The sequence below is a fragment of the Phalacrocorax carbo genome, chromosome 1 (assembly GCF_963921805.1).
Source record: "Phalacrocorax carbo chromosome 1, bPhaCar2.1, whole genome shotgun sequence".
Classification (NCBI taxonomy): Eukaryota; Metazoa; Chordata; class Aves; order Suliformes; family Phalacrocoracidae; genus Phalacrocorax; species Phalacrocorax carbo.
In genome coordinates this window covers 202,619,677-202,635,632 of record NC_087513.1, presented here as the reverse complement: position 1 = coordinate 202,635,632, position 15,956 = coordinate 202,619,677, and the positions used below count along the sequence as shown (strand labels likewise).

At 42.0% G+C, this 15,956-nt stretch overlaps 1 protein-coding gene across 1 annotated transcript; it reads right to left on the bottom strand.

The window, feature by feature from the left end:
- Positions 1-5,567: 5,567 nt before the first annotated feature.
- On the bottom strand, positions 5,568-12,223 carry LOC104045435 (stromelysin-1). The gene is made up of 10 exons (XM_009505441.2): positions 12,119-12,223; positions 11,726-11,970; positions 11,102-11,250; positions 10,876-11,007; positions 9,870-10,031; positions 9,060-9,279; positions 7,793-7,926; positions 7,100-7,259; positions 5,870-5,973; positions 5,568-5,668 (listed from the first exon to the last, which is right to left on the bottom strand). The coding sequence occupies exons 1-10, from the start codon at positions 12,221-12,223 to the stop codon at positions 5,568-5,570; spliced, it is 1,512 nt and encodes a 503-aa protein (XP_009503736.1).
- Between the last annotated feature and the right edge of the window lie 3,733 nt (positions 12,224-15,956).

Here is a 15,956-nt window from a genome sequence, read left to right as displayed (position 1 = left end):
GGTAGCTTTTGATAATGACTCTACTCACATAGTTATGTTAGGTGCCCCTAAGTGAGTGGATGAGATGAATCTAAAAATTGGGTGCAGAGTTCTCCTGTGCAGCTTACACACGCACAACACCTCTCTGCAGAAATAGCTTCTGGTACTTACGGCCCCACTATAGCTTTCCAAATTTTTTTTCTTCCCACACAGTGTCTCTATGTGTAGAGTGTATCTATGGTTCTAGAGGAAAGAATTAACTTTCCAGCCTGTAAGACTTGATAATCTTTCCTCACTTATCTTTCTTTCTAATGAAAGGGCCATTAGAAGCCATCAAAACCACTAGGAAGGTTTTGATTAAATTTATACAGTTTTCTGATCAGCAGCCTTCTCAAATGCTTCCTTTTGCTACTCTGTCAATCTCTTTCTAAGTTTTCTTGATACCATTCACCATTGCCCTCAAGCGATCAATCACTTTTTCAAGTATTTTTCAGTCATGTAGAATATGCTTTATGAAGAAAATGCCATAACCCCAGAGATCTTCTTTGATGTAATCCTTTGAGGTTACTTCATCCAAAAGTAGTACAACATATAATGACAATCTCTTGTTTTGACTTAAAGAAGTGAGTGTGAGAATTGCTATGTTCTCCATCTTTCAACCTTTAAAAGTGCCTGGATATTCTCTTAAGGTTGCCCTTATCAATATTCTGCCTTGGATGCGTTCCCATAGCCCCAACATCTGCTAGCTGTACCAGAGAAATACATGTAACACTGATGAGAGGTGTTAAAATTTGCTCATTTTTTGGCAAGATTGTTGTTAATGTACAGTTTACATATTTAAAAACAAATGAATACTATAGTATAGAGAAAAGTAAAGTGAAAAAGCATCTCATAGAGCCTCAACAGGATGTAGTTAAGTTAATTTGTTCTGCAAAGGGCAAGGGCTTAATTACATGGAGCTTGAAACTGCCCCACTCTGCTGCTTTATGCACCCTCAGTGTCCTGGCCAGGCTGGACTCTGGTAGCAGTGTAGGACCCCTGGCCAAAACCTGGAAGAGCAAGCCTGTGTACAGGAAGCTTCTGAGCTGCAAAACTGCAGCTTCTGCCTGTGCTGCTGATGTGCAGTGCTTAACTGAGTGCCTTTGGCACCTCCTTGCTGGCTGTGCTGCAAACCCTCAGACCTGGCTACACAAACCTAGCCTCAAAAATATCATATTACTGATGAAGATGAGTGTGTGACCTACTTCTGGCTTTTATATAACAGTCATCTGTTTCCAGCACAGTAATGCTTATTCACTGACAGTGCCCCTATTGTCTCAGTCAGCTTGCACACAAGGTCACCCTTGCTCCCCAGTGCTGAGTATTCAGGGCCTCCTGGCAGCTTAATTCTTCATTTTCTCCTTGCTTGTGGCAGTGCTGTCTGTCCCTGTGAGTAGAGTCTTGCTGTGTATGCAAAATCTGCCCAGGAAGATCTTAAATCCCGGGCACAGAGAACAGCATTAGATATATATTTCCAAATTTCCACTGCAACCACAGCAACTGCCTTGAAAAATCAGGCCAGGAGGAGGAAATGCAGAAGATCCTTGTCACAACATTTCTGAAGACCTCTGTGTAACACACTCATTCTCCTTCCCAAAAAACAATATATGACTGCTGCTGCTAGTGGGACTAAACCAGTCTTCCAGCCAAGTAGCAAGTGCTCGTGACTGAACTGTAGGATATCCAGAACTGGAGCCCCTGGCTTTGCTGTAGCATTTAGAAGTGCCCAGTACATGTAACTGAAGTGCCAGGAGAGCAGGTGTTCTCCAGATTCTTTTTGTTTCTTGTGCTTCTGACATTTTTGTGATAGTATGTACTGTTACAAGACCGCACAGCTAATACTCCATAAGGGGCCTATTAAACTGTCAGTGAAGTCATTAAGACTTTTTGCCTCAGTTTTCATGTGCAAGAGATTAGGTCTGGGACAACTGTTGTGCCATCAAGAATTTCAGACGTAACTGGGTTTTCTTTGTGTATCTGTATTTTTGCATGCCCAGTCTCAGACTCCAGGGAAAGTTCATATTCATAGAGGATGAGTACTTGAAATTTTGTTTATGAACAAATTTCCCCTGCTGGTATCCAAGAGGTCTTTAATTCCAGCAATCACTTATGAGTTATAACAAAATCATGGTTACAAGAAATCTTCTCTTGCCCACTAAGTGTAGACAGGCAGCTCCAGCACTCATGTTTCCAAACCCGTCTGGTTTTCGTATTATTATACCACTTGCCAGGAATTTCATTGCTTTTCCCAAACCAAGTGTTCTTTTGTTCCTAAAGTTTAAGACATTAATAAAGCAGAAGTACAAATGGAAAATCCATGGTTAACACATCTCACCAATCCCCTTGTCCAGGTGAAATACATGCTGTCTTCTATTTATGGTCCAGGTTAGACCAAAACACAGGACACTTTCTAGATTCTCCTTCACAGCCAAGCAAACATCATTCATTTTTCAGATACTGGTATTTTAAGCTAATTAATATCTGGAGGTGGGGGGAGTATTTTAGTTTAGCTGTTTCCTTGAAATCATAACTAAAAAACAGTACCAGCCTTACGAACGAGAAATAAGCTAATATAATAGCCAAGGTGAGTCATCATAAACATCGTCAGTGTTCTGCTTTGCCATTGCTGAAATGTTCTTTTTGGTTCCTCTTTAATCATTTTCAGGTGTCAGCCAAAAACCAGAGTCTAAAGGCCTGATTTCTGAAGGTAGACTTCTGTGGTGGGTTGACCCTGGCTGGATGAGAGGTGCCCACCAAAGCTGCTCTATCACTCTCCCTCCTCAGCTGGACAGGGTAGAGAAAATATAATGAAAGGCTCATGAGTTGAGATAAGGGCAAAACAGACTCGACTTGGAGAAATTAGTTTAATTTATTAACAATCAAATCAGAGTAGGGTAATGAGAAATAAAACCAAATCTTAAAACATCTTTCCCTGATCCTTCTCTTCTTCCCAGACTTAACTTCACTCCCAATTTCCTCTACCTCCTCCCTCTCAGCACCGCAGGGGGATGGGGAATGAGGGTTGTGGTCAGTTCATCACATGTGTCTACCGCTCCTTCCTCCTCAGGGGGAGGACTTCTTACACTCTTCTCCTGCTCCAGTGTGGGGTCCTTCCCACAGGAGACAGTCCTACATTAATTTCTCCAGTGTGGGTCCTTCCCATGGGCTGTAATTCTTCACGAACTGCTCCAGCGTGAGTCTCTTCCACAGGGTGCAGTCCTTCAGGAATAGGCTGCTCCAGAGCAGGTCCCCCATGGGGTCACAAGTTCTGCCAACAAACCTGCTCCAGCGTGGGCTCCTCTCTCCATGGGTCCACAGCTCCTGCCAGGAACCTGCTCCAGCATGGCCTTCTCATGGGGTCACAGCCTCCTTCAGGCATCCACCTGCTCTGGCGTGGGGTCCTCCATGGGCTGCAGGGGGACAGCCTGCCTCACCATGGTCTTCACGAGAGGCTGCAGGGAAATCTCTGCTCTGGCACCTGGACCACCTCCTCCCCCTCCTTCTTCACTGACCTTGGTGTCTGCAGAGTTGTTCCTCTCACATATTCTCACTCTTCTCTCTGGCTGCAGTTGCACCAGTTTTTTGTTTGGGTTCCCACCCCTGCCCACCCACTTCTTAAATCCCTTATCCCAGAGGTTCTACCACTAAGCTGATGGGCTCAGCCTTAGCCAGCAGAGGGTCCCTCTTGAAGCTGGCTGGCATTGGTCCTCTTGGGTACAGGGGAATCTTATAAAAGCTTCTTACAGAAGCCACCCCTCTAGCCCCCCCACTACCAAAACCTTGCCATGCAAACAAAATACACTGTCATAATCAAGAAGGTATCTAGTTAGGATATCAAAGTGTGTAGGCACTTTTAAAATCAAAGGGAATTAACTCCATTACTTATGTACAAGCAGTACTCACAAGCACCCTGCCTAACCCTGGAGGCATCTAAAGTCCTTGCACTGAAGTTTATTCTGGACAGGCTGTTTACACAGCACAAGCTATTGAGAAAGATATTGGGAGATGTTGGGGCAACACCAGTTTTCCTGTGTCTCTGCCCTGCCCGGACTGCTGCCAGGTGAGCTCACCCACTTGTCAGTCCATGACGTCACCATGGAGTACCACTGCCCTTGGGGCAATGCTGAACTGTTCAGTCCCTACTTGAATTTTAAGTCCTGCTGAGATTCATGGCTTAATTTCTCACCTAGGTTGGTTTTAGGCCTTGCTTTAGTGGTGGTCAGTGCATATCTAGCATGGCACAAAGCATGCATGAACGAGCAGAAAATGGCAGATGAGGTTTTCCAAGATCAGACATGGCAGCCTCTCAGCTGCCTGTCCTCGTTCTTGCCTGCTAGCACAGTGGGTCTGTGTGTATACTGGGAGACACATGGCTTCCTCTGGCCCTGATGGATGGTGTGATAGATGTTACTAGGTGTTTTGACCAGACGTCTGAGGGATCTGCCCTGTGCAGAAGACCGGGAGTAAATCTCACCTCTGCCTAATGGGGTTTGAGCTGTGGTAAATGGAAGACTGTCCTCAACAGCCATTCCTATCCCTTGCTGCCTTTGCCAATTCTGCTAGAGAAAGAGGAATAGCAATAAGGAGTCAACTTCCTTGTCCAATCACATCATCACTCAAGGGATGTTTAGGTCACTGAGCTATTGCCCTATAAGGGGAACCCAAACAGGGTGGGTGGAGGAAGGGCACATGCTTTTATCAGTGTCTCTAACAAAAGAGACCACTCTTCCTCTGGAGGATTCATGTCTGGTAGCTACATGAAAATTCTGGGATTTTTTCTTTGTTTGGGTGGTTTGCTCTGGAAAGTGATTCTTGTCAGTGGTTTCTTGACCAGCATTGCGAATTGGACCATCAGGTCTGACTCCATTCCCATGGGACATGGTCCCAGCTCAGCAGGGGTAATCCCCTGACTCCCTGGGACCCCATGACCATACCTCTATCACTTCCCACCCTTCCTGTGTACCGCCTCCATCCCTATACTGGACACCTGTTCTTCTCTCCAGTCTCTCATGTCCTGCTGTACCAACGACTCTGCCCGCAAAAAAGACCCACACCCACCATTGTGTAGGATGTCCTCCTACCTCTTCCTTCTCCCCCCACATTGTTCCTGAGTATCTTTGTTTCCCTCCTCTGTCTCCCAGGTCCTATTGCCTGTCAAAACTGCCCACCAACTTCTACTTCTCTTTAACTTCCCCCGTATGGACACTGAGCCCTGCTAAAAATGGCGGTGGGGTCCTGGTGCCATTCAGGCTTGTATGTGGTTATATCAGATGCCTTGTCTCCAGTGGACCAAACCAGAACACAAAATGCTGCTGTACTCAAGGAAAATACTTTATTACTGAAAAACAAGTTTGTTAATAAATAGTTGGAAACAAAATAAATTAAAACTGTACATTAAGTTTTACATTTTAAGGCTTTAAATTAGAATTATCAAAGGCCATCATTTCAGACTCAGATGCACAGTAACAGCTGAATGATATTGTTTATAACCAAGAATATGAAGAAACATTTCTGGTACAAATACAGCCCTGCACCATTACTTAGTATTTCTAGCAATTAAACCAGCTGTTGCTCTTCATTTTACGGATGAGTTTCTTGTTCTTGATGTCAACCTCGTACTGGTTTGATCCATGGAAAAAGTAGAAATGTCCTGGAATTGGAAGGACAAAATATTGGCAAATTAATATTTCCCTTTTGTACAGCTATTGATATATACTTGTTATTTTCTTGGGAGATTTTTTAAAAATCAGAACAAACATTTCATATTTATATATGTATTTGAAATATACACTATTTTGACTTCGGTTTGTGGTCTTTTGTTTTGTTTTTATTTACATTTTAATTTATTTACCATTTTTCTGAAGGGCAGCATCAACCGTGTGGCCAATTCCTTGGAAGTCAGCTGCTATTTTTCTTGGATATCCCCTTTCCATTGATTGGGTATTTTCATTGAAACTAAATAAAGAAATTGCATGAAAACAAGAAAAAAAGCATGTGATGTTCAGTGTTGAAACCAGGTGGAATTTTTACCAAATAAGCCTACTCTCAGCTGAAAATCCAGTAACTGCGAGCATCTGTGATCTCATAGAACTGCATAAATCCTGGCTGTGTGAATATTTACATCTTTAGTGGCCTATGCAAGGCTGTTTCAGATCATCAAACTAAATAATTCACTTCCATTCCCTGAGATTGATAATAAGGCTGGATGGGGCTTATACTGAGCAATAAACTTAAATAATTATTCAAACTGAATATTTTAATTTTACAGCATCCAATCTATGAAGTGACCATGTGAGTGCAATGTAGACTTCTGGTGTAATAATACCCTTTCAAGATAATATTACAGATTAATTGTTAGGGCTAATGTTGCTTAACTGAACTGTTTCTTAAAAAGTAAATATTTTAATCTCCTTCCATAACCTTCTTGATAGATTTGTCATTTTTACATTTCACTTCTTCCGCTTAATACCTACTGAATGGATACATGACATGATGACAGTCTACTCACATTATCTTTTTATACTAAGTTCATGTAATACTCTTTTATTAATAATAATATTATTTTATAATAGTATATTAATATTAATATTGTCAACTTTATATTATAAAATAATGAATATTAATAATATTGTTTATTAATATTATTATATCAATATACTAATCATAGAATCATTAAGGCTGGAAAAGACCCTTAAGATCGAGTCCAACCACCAACCTATCACTGCCAATTCCACCACTAAACCATATCCTCAAGCACCACATCTAACCTTCTTTTAAATACCTCCAGGGATGGAGACTCAACCACCTCCCTGGGCAGCCTGTTCCATTGCCTGACGACCCTTTTGGTGAGTAAAAATAAACAAAGCTCATTTGTCTGTTAATCACAGACTGGTAAGAGTAAATGGAAGTTGTCTTTATCTCAGGTATTACAGATTTTGTTCTCTGAAAAGGCATGAGTAACTGACTCTGAGTTTCAGCTTAATACTGGCTGAGAAGGCTGATAATATTCAAATACTAATATAACTTGACATTGTAAAAGTTATTTTTATTATCTGTTGTACAAAAGAGGAATAAACCTTACCTCCAGTACTTGTTGCCTACAAAGAAATAGATTTTACTGGTAATTTGATCATGAACAGCTGCATCGATTTTCGTGACACTGGTGGGGAGGCCTAGGTTCTGAATAGGTTTGGGGAAGCCCGGCTCTATGCTGTAGCCACTGACAGCCCAGTACTGGTTGCCTGCAGGAAAAACAGAAAAAGTTATTAGGGATTCCTGAGGAGACTGAGCTCCTTTTCATCAAAGCCCCACAGCTTTCTATGTAGTAAATGCCACAAAATAGCACAAATCCCCAGCTGAGACTATGGCCAGGAACACCTACGTTTGAGTATTTCCTAATTTGAATATTTCAGTGCTGTTGAACTTTCCACTTTTTATAGTCATTATAGTATTATATACTCAATAGTTAAAACTCAACATATTTTCTAGGTGTGCCTGACACCTTTAAAAATGTATTTAAATAACCTAATGTAGACAATTTTGTCTCAGCTATGACCTTCTTTCTCACCAACAAAAAAAGAGCAATATCATATTGTACAGGGCTTTTGTGAAGCAGCATTAGTTAATGACAGTAACAGCATTTTTAAAATGAAAATGGATTTAAATATTAAGAATATCTTCTATTAGTATTAGTATATTATTACTTCCATTTTTATTAACTAACATTAGCAGTACTACTATAACTGATGGACTGATGGAAATGTAAGAGAAATACCTTTAAAAAATATCACTCGATCCTTCTTGTCAACCTCATAAGCAGCATCAAAACCAGCTGCCAGTGACGGCCAGAACGAGGAGATGGTGTCATGCTCAATGCTTGAGAAGTATGGACTTTTGCGCCAGACATAGCTGATAGAAGTGAAAACAGCAGTGTTTCATTGTCTGTATTTCACGTGGAGATCAGTAGCCCAGAAAAGTACTTTAAATCCTACTGTCTGTATCCCAAAAGGGATGTAGTGCTTCACATTGCCCTGCTCTCTCATAGACATTTAGCCTTTACTACTGGTTGCTCTGAGGTCATAGAATGGTTGAGGTTGGAAGGGACATCTGGAGTGCACCTTGTCCAACCCCTTGGCTCAAGCAGGGGCACCTAGAGCTGGTGGACATGTAGACTTCTCCACTGGCACCCTGATAGCTAGCCCAAGACAACATGTGATGTCTGTGGTAGTGCTGACAGTTGAAGCTTTCTTTTCACCATGTCCTGTGCAGGTAGGCACAGCTGCGTTCTTAATTTCAGCTTGGTTACAAATGTTCATTAAACATTCTCAAGAAAAACGTTAAAACCCAGTTTAAGCAGGAACTGCTCCTTCCTCCCCTTCCCTGAAAATGAGTAAGTTTTTAAGCTACGATTCTTGATCATGTGTTTTAGAAAGAAAATCAGACACATCATCAAAGGAAATTTGTCTAATCAAAACACAACTACCAACCCAAGCAGTGGGTGAAACCCTGGCCCTGACATGCTGTTCTCCCTCACCAAAGTGGATGTACCCAGCCAACAACCCGCTGCAGTGCCCAATGTCAGAGAGTGCCCCAAAAGTGGACACCTGTAACAGCAGGGGCTCCCTACAGACAGTACTGGGCAGTGGTCCAGTGGAAACTCCTAGATCAGAGTGCTACTGAAAGTCACCAGTGACATTTTCTACAGCTTCCTGAACCCACACGTAGGATGGTGTGATAAGGATGGTGAAGTATGTGAAGCAGCTACAGGCTGAGGCGTGAAACTGGGATTATTCAGCCTTGCACAATTTTAACAGACATGGGTGAGGATGTATGATGGCTTAAAACATTTTACTCACCTGTCAGTAAACCATGTTACTCACCCAGCCTAGCTGGGCTAGTAAAATTTTGCAAAGTTGTCTTAATACTTTCAGAAAGAAATATCTTCCTTTGTAACCAAGGGAAGATAAATTCCTTGAACTGAACTTTATGGCTTGCCTTTATAAGTCCCACAAAAAAGTGTTGCTAGAAATGAAAGCACTTACCTGCCTTTGAAGAACAGTATTTCCCCACGGAGAGTGGTGATAGCATCAAAAGTCAAATGAGGGTCACAGTCTTCTGGTCTTGTGGGGGTCTGTGAGGGTGTCATTTCTGTTGATTCTTCCCGGGGTGACATTTCAGTTGGCGCTTCTGCAGGTGTGATTTTGGTTGGTTCTTGTGGGGGAGGAGCTTTCGTTGGAAGTGCAGGAGGTTCCCTGGGGGATCCTTTGGGAAATAGGTAAGTGTAGAATAAAGGTGAATTAGGGTGTTTCATGTTGTAGAGCCTCAGGATGCACCATGTGGAGCCAAATGCAGAGGTTTCTTAAGGTTAAAACTCAACTGGTAAATTAATGCCAGGGAAAGTTCCTGGGCAATTTAACTTGGCTGTCTGTGCTGCTGACTGTTAAAATGGTCTCTGGCATTGTTTTGCCTTGACAAGCTGTTTGTCTCTCAAACAGTATGTGCTTAGGAGTTAATGTAGAGCAAACACCATTTCCAAAGGCAGTTGTGCATGTGACCACCCTTTTGTAGAAGGCAGGAGTGTTTAATACTACAGACATAGGCTGTTCCTCTGGTATCATTGGAGAAAGACTCTTAGACCTTTTGAATTACTGGCATGGATACAGCCCACAGATTCCATTTTGAAGATGTAGACTCTTAGCCACAAATGAACCAAGAGATTTGCCCCAAGATAATACCAGGCAATGAAACCTCGGTATCCTTGCAGTAGAAATTTCAGTACATTTTAGCTGTCGGGTAAAATTCATTATAAATGCTTATCCATCATCCACCAAAAAATGATGCTTCTTGCTTACCATAGAGGGCCTGAATGCCATCAATATCATCTTGAGGAAGCCTGTAGTCCCTTGTATCCCTGGCCATATATATAGGATACATCAAAGCGCCAAAGACATTGGAATGACCGAGACCTAGTGAGTGGCCCAACTCATGAGCAGCAACAAGAAATAAGTTGTATCCTAAAAAAAAGTTCATCACAAAGAACAAACACTAAATAAATTTTCTTGCATGTCAGTGGGATACAGGTACTATCCTCTCATGCATGATAATATTTATAGTCTTAATAAAACAACAAAATCTAACTATGTCTGAATTAAGAGGTTCTCTGGCATCTTGGAGAAGAAATGAGTTTCAAATTATAAACATTTATTTCTTGCAGCTTAACTAATCTGGGGACAGTTTTTGCTCAGGTTACAGAAATTTGCCTGCCAACAAAGAATCAGAGTTTCTCTAAGTTAGTTACAACTGAAAACTGGTGAGAACATTTTAGTCACGGTCAGCTTTTGGGAATCATAAATGACATTGAATTCACTTTGTAACTACTTCACAAAGACCAGTAACATGCAGCATCATCCCTGGACATGGCTAGAAACCAGAACACTTGACTGTTATATTTGACTGTATTTACCAACAAACTCAAGATTTTTTTTCCTTTGCAGAAGTTAAAGATTTGCAAAAAAAAAAAAAAAAGGGAGAGCTCCATATATTACAGCTTTTAAGGTCATTACCTGAGGGTGAAAATTCCCTGCCTTACAATGTCATGATTACCCAATATTGCTGTTTCATGCTAATCTCATTTCCTTCACTGGAGCTGTAATAGCAGTCTGTGCATTAACTTCAGGTGACTGTCATAACTTCAGCCCAGGTAAAAAATATGCAGAATCATTTTACTAAATTACACTGAGATTTTACATATCTGTAAGCACTAGAACTACTGCCGTGGGATCTGTGACTTTACAGTGTCTTCAAGCAACACTGTCTAATAAAAAACAGGCAACACAATATATATTTAAGGTTACCTACCATTATTAGTTGTAAATTTGGTCCAGTTTTCATCTTCGTCAAAGTGGGCATCTCCTCCGAGCCCACTGCCGGGGGGGTAGGCATGAGCCAGAGTCCCTCCTGGACCATCAAAGGAATAGAAGTCACTATGAACTAAAAAGAAAAGGAAAAAAAGTTATGCTTTTCTTCACCTCTGTAAGAAAAAGTGACAAATACTTATCATTCCTAGGCAAGGGAGTCCCCTTACATCCAGCTGCAAAGGAGATCATTATATCTGCTTGACCACTGTAGAGCCTGGTGAATCTCAAAGGGGTGACACTGCTCCAGAGCTGGAAGGCTTTTGCAATTGCTTCCTCTACATCAGCTTGTAGCATGTCTGGAGTGTAGTTCAAAATCCTGTGAAATAAGGAGAAAGGAATTAAAAGCAACCAGATCACATGTGGCTGGGGCACATAGTCTCAAGGACAAATATTTTAATTCGTGGTTATTATTATTTATGTATCTTGAGTTGTTTATTTTCAAATTATTTGCTTCCATAACAGAGGAAGTTTGCATAGTTTTATGTCACATCTTTCAGAAATCCTAACAAATATATACTCTCAGTTGTATCCCTTCTATCCACTGAGTATATTATTTAGTTGGCTGTTAACTAACTAATGTAAACTCCTATTTTGGTATTTTCATCACTGTTTGGAAGCCTAAAACAGAGTATATGAATAGTCCCCACGTTCATCATCCTTTCATCCTGAGTGGGGCTTTTATATGGAAAAATACAGGAATGAATAGTAAAGAACCTGTTGGCATTATTTCTGCCTAGCATTCACAAAGCTTCCCAGTGGTGCACAGAGAATCATGCTTTAATATATGTTACCGATATGTCACATCTTCTTTCTTCCACCTAGGGCTCTGTGGGAAGGTGCTGTAAGAACGGACATCTGGTATTCCACATCTAGGCTGCTTCATCATGTCCAGTGTCTTACGATTCAGCTCCCCAGTCACCTCTAGTCCAAAGAACGACTGCATTTCTCGGATTTTGTCAGTCATGCGATTGAGGTTCTTTGATTTAAAGAGAGAATTTTTCTCTTCTTTAAAATCATAAAAGTTTTCCAGATATTTCTGATGGGGAAGAAAAAGCAACAGTTTAGATCATAAACATTTCTTTTCAAATGCAAAGAGTTGTTAATAAAATATCCTAAATCACTTCTGCACCACTACCTTAATTTTCTCAATAAATAATTTCTTAAGTTCTGTCTGTAGTCCTTACCTTAGCAAATTGCATGTCTCCTTTTTCATTTTCTGGAATCACTGGGAAAGCAGAGGAACATGCAACATATAGTGACACAAGGAAAAGAAGGATCTTTGTCTTCATCTTTGCCTCCCTGTCGTATCAGCCCTTGCTAGAAGACCTCTCAATCTCTTCTTCTTCTGTCTAAGGCTCACCAGTGTTTCTCTATTTATATCAGTTGTATGCTTGCTAAAGTCAATAACTGCATGACTCAGTTTATAACATCCTCTAATTTCCCACAGAAACACAGAAGACAAATTTGGTTTTAGAAGCAAGTTAACACATGACAGTTTACCTTGCCCAAAACCCCCTGATTTCACAATCATATTATTGGACAGTATTTTTTTTTTCTTCATTCATAAGCTGGACAGTATTTTAAACTTACAAGCATCTAAATCTATAATTGTTCACCCAGATAAAAATCACCCCATTTTTCAGAGGTGCTAAAGGGACCTGGCTCTTTGTGAGGGACGGAAGTCTGTAAATCCTTGTGGTATGTGATAAGAAACCTCCAGAAACTGCCCCTCAGTTTTCTCAGTGTAGCACCCATGCAGGACCTCAGCATGTCAGGGATTAACCCCTTCCTTTAGTCCATCTTGTCCCAGATAATTTTAGTGACATAGCTGATTATACAAGTGCTCATCTCTTCTCTTGAACCTGATAACCCAGCATGGTTACAGAACCATCACCTGTGCTGCTACGTGGCCCATGTAATCACAGATTTATGTCTGCATCCCTTTGTTCTCCCATACAGAATGTAAAAGTCTCATCAGAGCACCCCAGATCATACATCCTGGTCTACATAGCCTATCAGCCAAGGGCATTTTCATAGCTAATGAGATGGCAGGAATTGCTCTAGAGTTCAACAGGCACCTTGGAGGTGTGGAGGTCTTCAGAGGAACACTTTAATACATGTCTCCAAAGTCAGATGGAAGATGGTGAGGGTTTGAGCTGTAGATTCCAAGTTCCCCAATTTGCCAAAGTCCTACTTTCGGTTCCTATGTCCTTTTCTGAGTGTGGTGCATTGCATTTTACGCAGGAGTTGCAGAACCACTGTCACACAGTTCCTTCTTTCTTGCCTGTCATTTCTGAGACATCCATCTTTTGAAGCACAGTTCTCCTGTGTTGACTTAGTGCCCAGATGTGTTTGAAAGGAGAAATATGAGCTAAAAATAAACTACTTCTTTTTGAACATGAGAAAAAGAAGTAAAAGAAACCACTTTTCCAGTGAGAGCAAACATATTGGAAACTTCAAAAAAAACAACCCTAGCGCCACAGCAGCTGAGCTTTGCAGTCTGCAAGGTGGCCTGGTGTAAAGGTATGGCCTCCTTCCAAAGGAAACTGGAGTTGAACCAGAGTAGGGTCACACTGCATGCATGACCCAGGTCAGAGCCCAGGTCCCTGAACCACTGAGTTAAGTGGCACAGATGTTTACGTCTAAGGCTGCAGTCCGATGAGGATGGCTTTGCCAATAGCTCACTGCTGCTGTAAGGGGGTGCTTCTGCTCCTCCCATCCTGGCCAGCACGCCTGCTCTTGCCCTGTGCCCTTCTGATATTGTGTGCCCTCAGTGAACTGCTTCAGGGGGCTGAAGCTATGGGAAAGCAGCCCAGAAAAATAACCCCAATGCTACCAATGACAGTTTTCTGCTTGGGTTAGCAACTGGGTCCCTAAGGGGTGAGAAGAGCACCTGAGCCAGCAGGAAGGAGGGGTGGGATATCACAGATGGGAACGGGGTTGCAGGGAGGCAGCCAGGCATGAGGCTGGGATGTTATGACGTCTCATTTTGGCAGCAGCAAGGTAAAAGATTATCTCTGCTGGTCATGGAACAGCACCCCAAACTGCATTTGTAAAGTATGGTGCCTGCATTTCCCCAAAGAAATTCAGGCACAAAGCGGGGACATTTTAAATACTGTGTTTGTATCTCTGCACCTAGCAGCAGCAGTTAGCACATGGCACTTACCCTCTTTGCTTTCAGCTAAATGTTTTGAAAACATGCTTGCTGTGTCCAGGCAATCTGGGGTGAAGAAGTCTGAGCGGCAAGATGCAGTACAAGCAGTTGGCAAACATTTTAGCAAGCCCTTTTTAATGTTTAGGAAGCTATTATTTCTCACTGATTTTTGCATGGCTGCCGATAGGCATGATACAGCTGCTTCATAGCTGTTGGCTTCACTTTCCAGAGTCTGTTGCCTGCGTGTTCAAGCTGACATTTATGGAGTGGCTGGTGAGGCTGGGTGGGGAGAGTGGGGTCTTGCCGTGTGAATGTGTTTGGCAGCACAAGTGGGGAAAATTCACAGCTGAGGCAGCCTGCATGGCTCTGAATGGGTGAGCAAGTGTTCTTTTTCCTTGCATGTGGATCCAAGAGAGGACTTTTCTTCTTGTACTGACCCCAAAGCCATCAGCAACTTTTAGGGTTCAAACTAATATGGGTATTCAGACCTTGGTTTAGGCATTCCAGGATGCAAACAGGAACAGTGTTGTGGCTTTAATCAGAGGTTTAACATCCTTGAAAACTACCTTGTCAGTGGACATGGTGAAGAACTATTGGCAAAGACGCAGCTCTGATCTAAATGGGATGAGCTGAACTGACAAGACGACCTCAAATGGCACTTTTGCCTTACCTATAGGTCTACTGGTTCATGAGTTTTGCTTCAAGGGTGCCCAGAAACACTTAATTCTTGATAAGGCTGAGCAAGTCAGGTGCCTGTTTCTTGCCTTGGTCCCATAGGTAACCCCAACAAGATGCTGATCTTCTCATCTGCCCCGGGAAGTTGCTCCCCTCCGTGTCCCAAGTCACTGTTGCTGTCCAGCTGAGTTGGAGACCCCACAGGCTGCAGTGGTGTCCCTTGCCTGCTTATACAGCAGTAAAGCAGCCAGGATGGATTCAGGAATATTGCTCATTTCTTCCCTCAGCTCATCGGCACTCAGACTCATACGTCCCATATCACCAGTGAGTGCCTTAATCACCACACTCAGGGACAAGAGCGGGTGCTTTCCCAGGAAGACCCCTGCAGCAGAACAGAGCATTTCACTGAAAGCCTGCCAACATCCAGTCTAATACTCCTCCACCACAGAACTGTTTGTCCTCTGACAGTGTAATTTGTACTATCCTGTTGGGTCTAGCCCAAGTGCCAGACTTTTTAGCAGATTTGTCAAAGTTCTAGCTGGGAATTTTGCCATTTTGTATTTTTACATGATTGAAATTCCATCCAGAAATGTCATATCAGTTCTGTTTGGCAGTTTTGACTTACAGAAAGAAGTGGAAGGATACTTAACATAGTAATATAAACAATTGTCTTTAACTGTATAAACTGCAAATTAGGTCAAAGGAAGTTTGAACTAACTAAACATACACACACTATGATTTCACCTCCAGAATTTATAGAAGGATCTGTAGACTTTTTTTTCCCACCTCCTCTTTGGTCATACTGTTTCTAAACTGTCCCCCTCTGACCTGCCTGTGCCAAAGAGGTAGGATGGACTTTGAAGGTCTTGGACATACCCAGACACGGTGGAAGCTGGTAGTTTTTTCCACTTGAATGGGATTAGGAGCTAAATTCATACAAGCGGGTTCTGGGACCTGAGGAATAACTGAACAGAAAAAGACACAAGCCCTTTACATCATTATACAGGCCAGTCTTTGCTAGGTAACAGCTAGATAATAGCAAAGAAGTCACTGGGTAGGTAGGCAAGTAGAAAATTTGCCACATGGAAAAAAAGTAGGTCTGCTATTAAAAGACTCAGGGAAAACAGGGAATATTTACTGAAATTTAAACACTTTCAATCTATGTCTGCAGGACAGTATTTTGAGACTATTGA

Bases quoted from the DNA above. Each gene is read 5' to 3' on its own strand.
- LOC104045435 (XM_009505441.2), bottom strand. From the start codon at position 12,223: ATGAAGACAAAGATCCTTCTTTTCCTTGTGTCACTATATGTTGCATGT. The intron at 11,008-11,101 runs GTAAGGGGACTC...TTTTCTTTTTAG, and splicing joins GATCTCCTTTGCAGCTGGAT to TTCATAGTGACTTCTATTCC. The intron at 7,260-7,792 runs GTATTTCTCTTA...TTTTTCCTGCAG, and splicing joins TCGAGTGATATTTTTTAAAG to GCAACCAGTACTGGGCTGTC.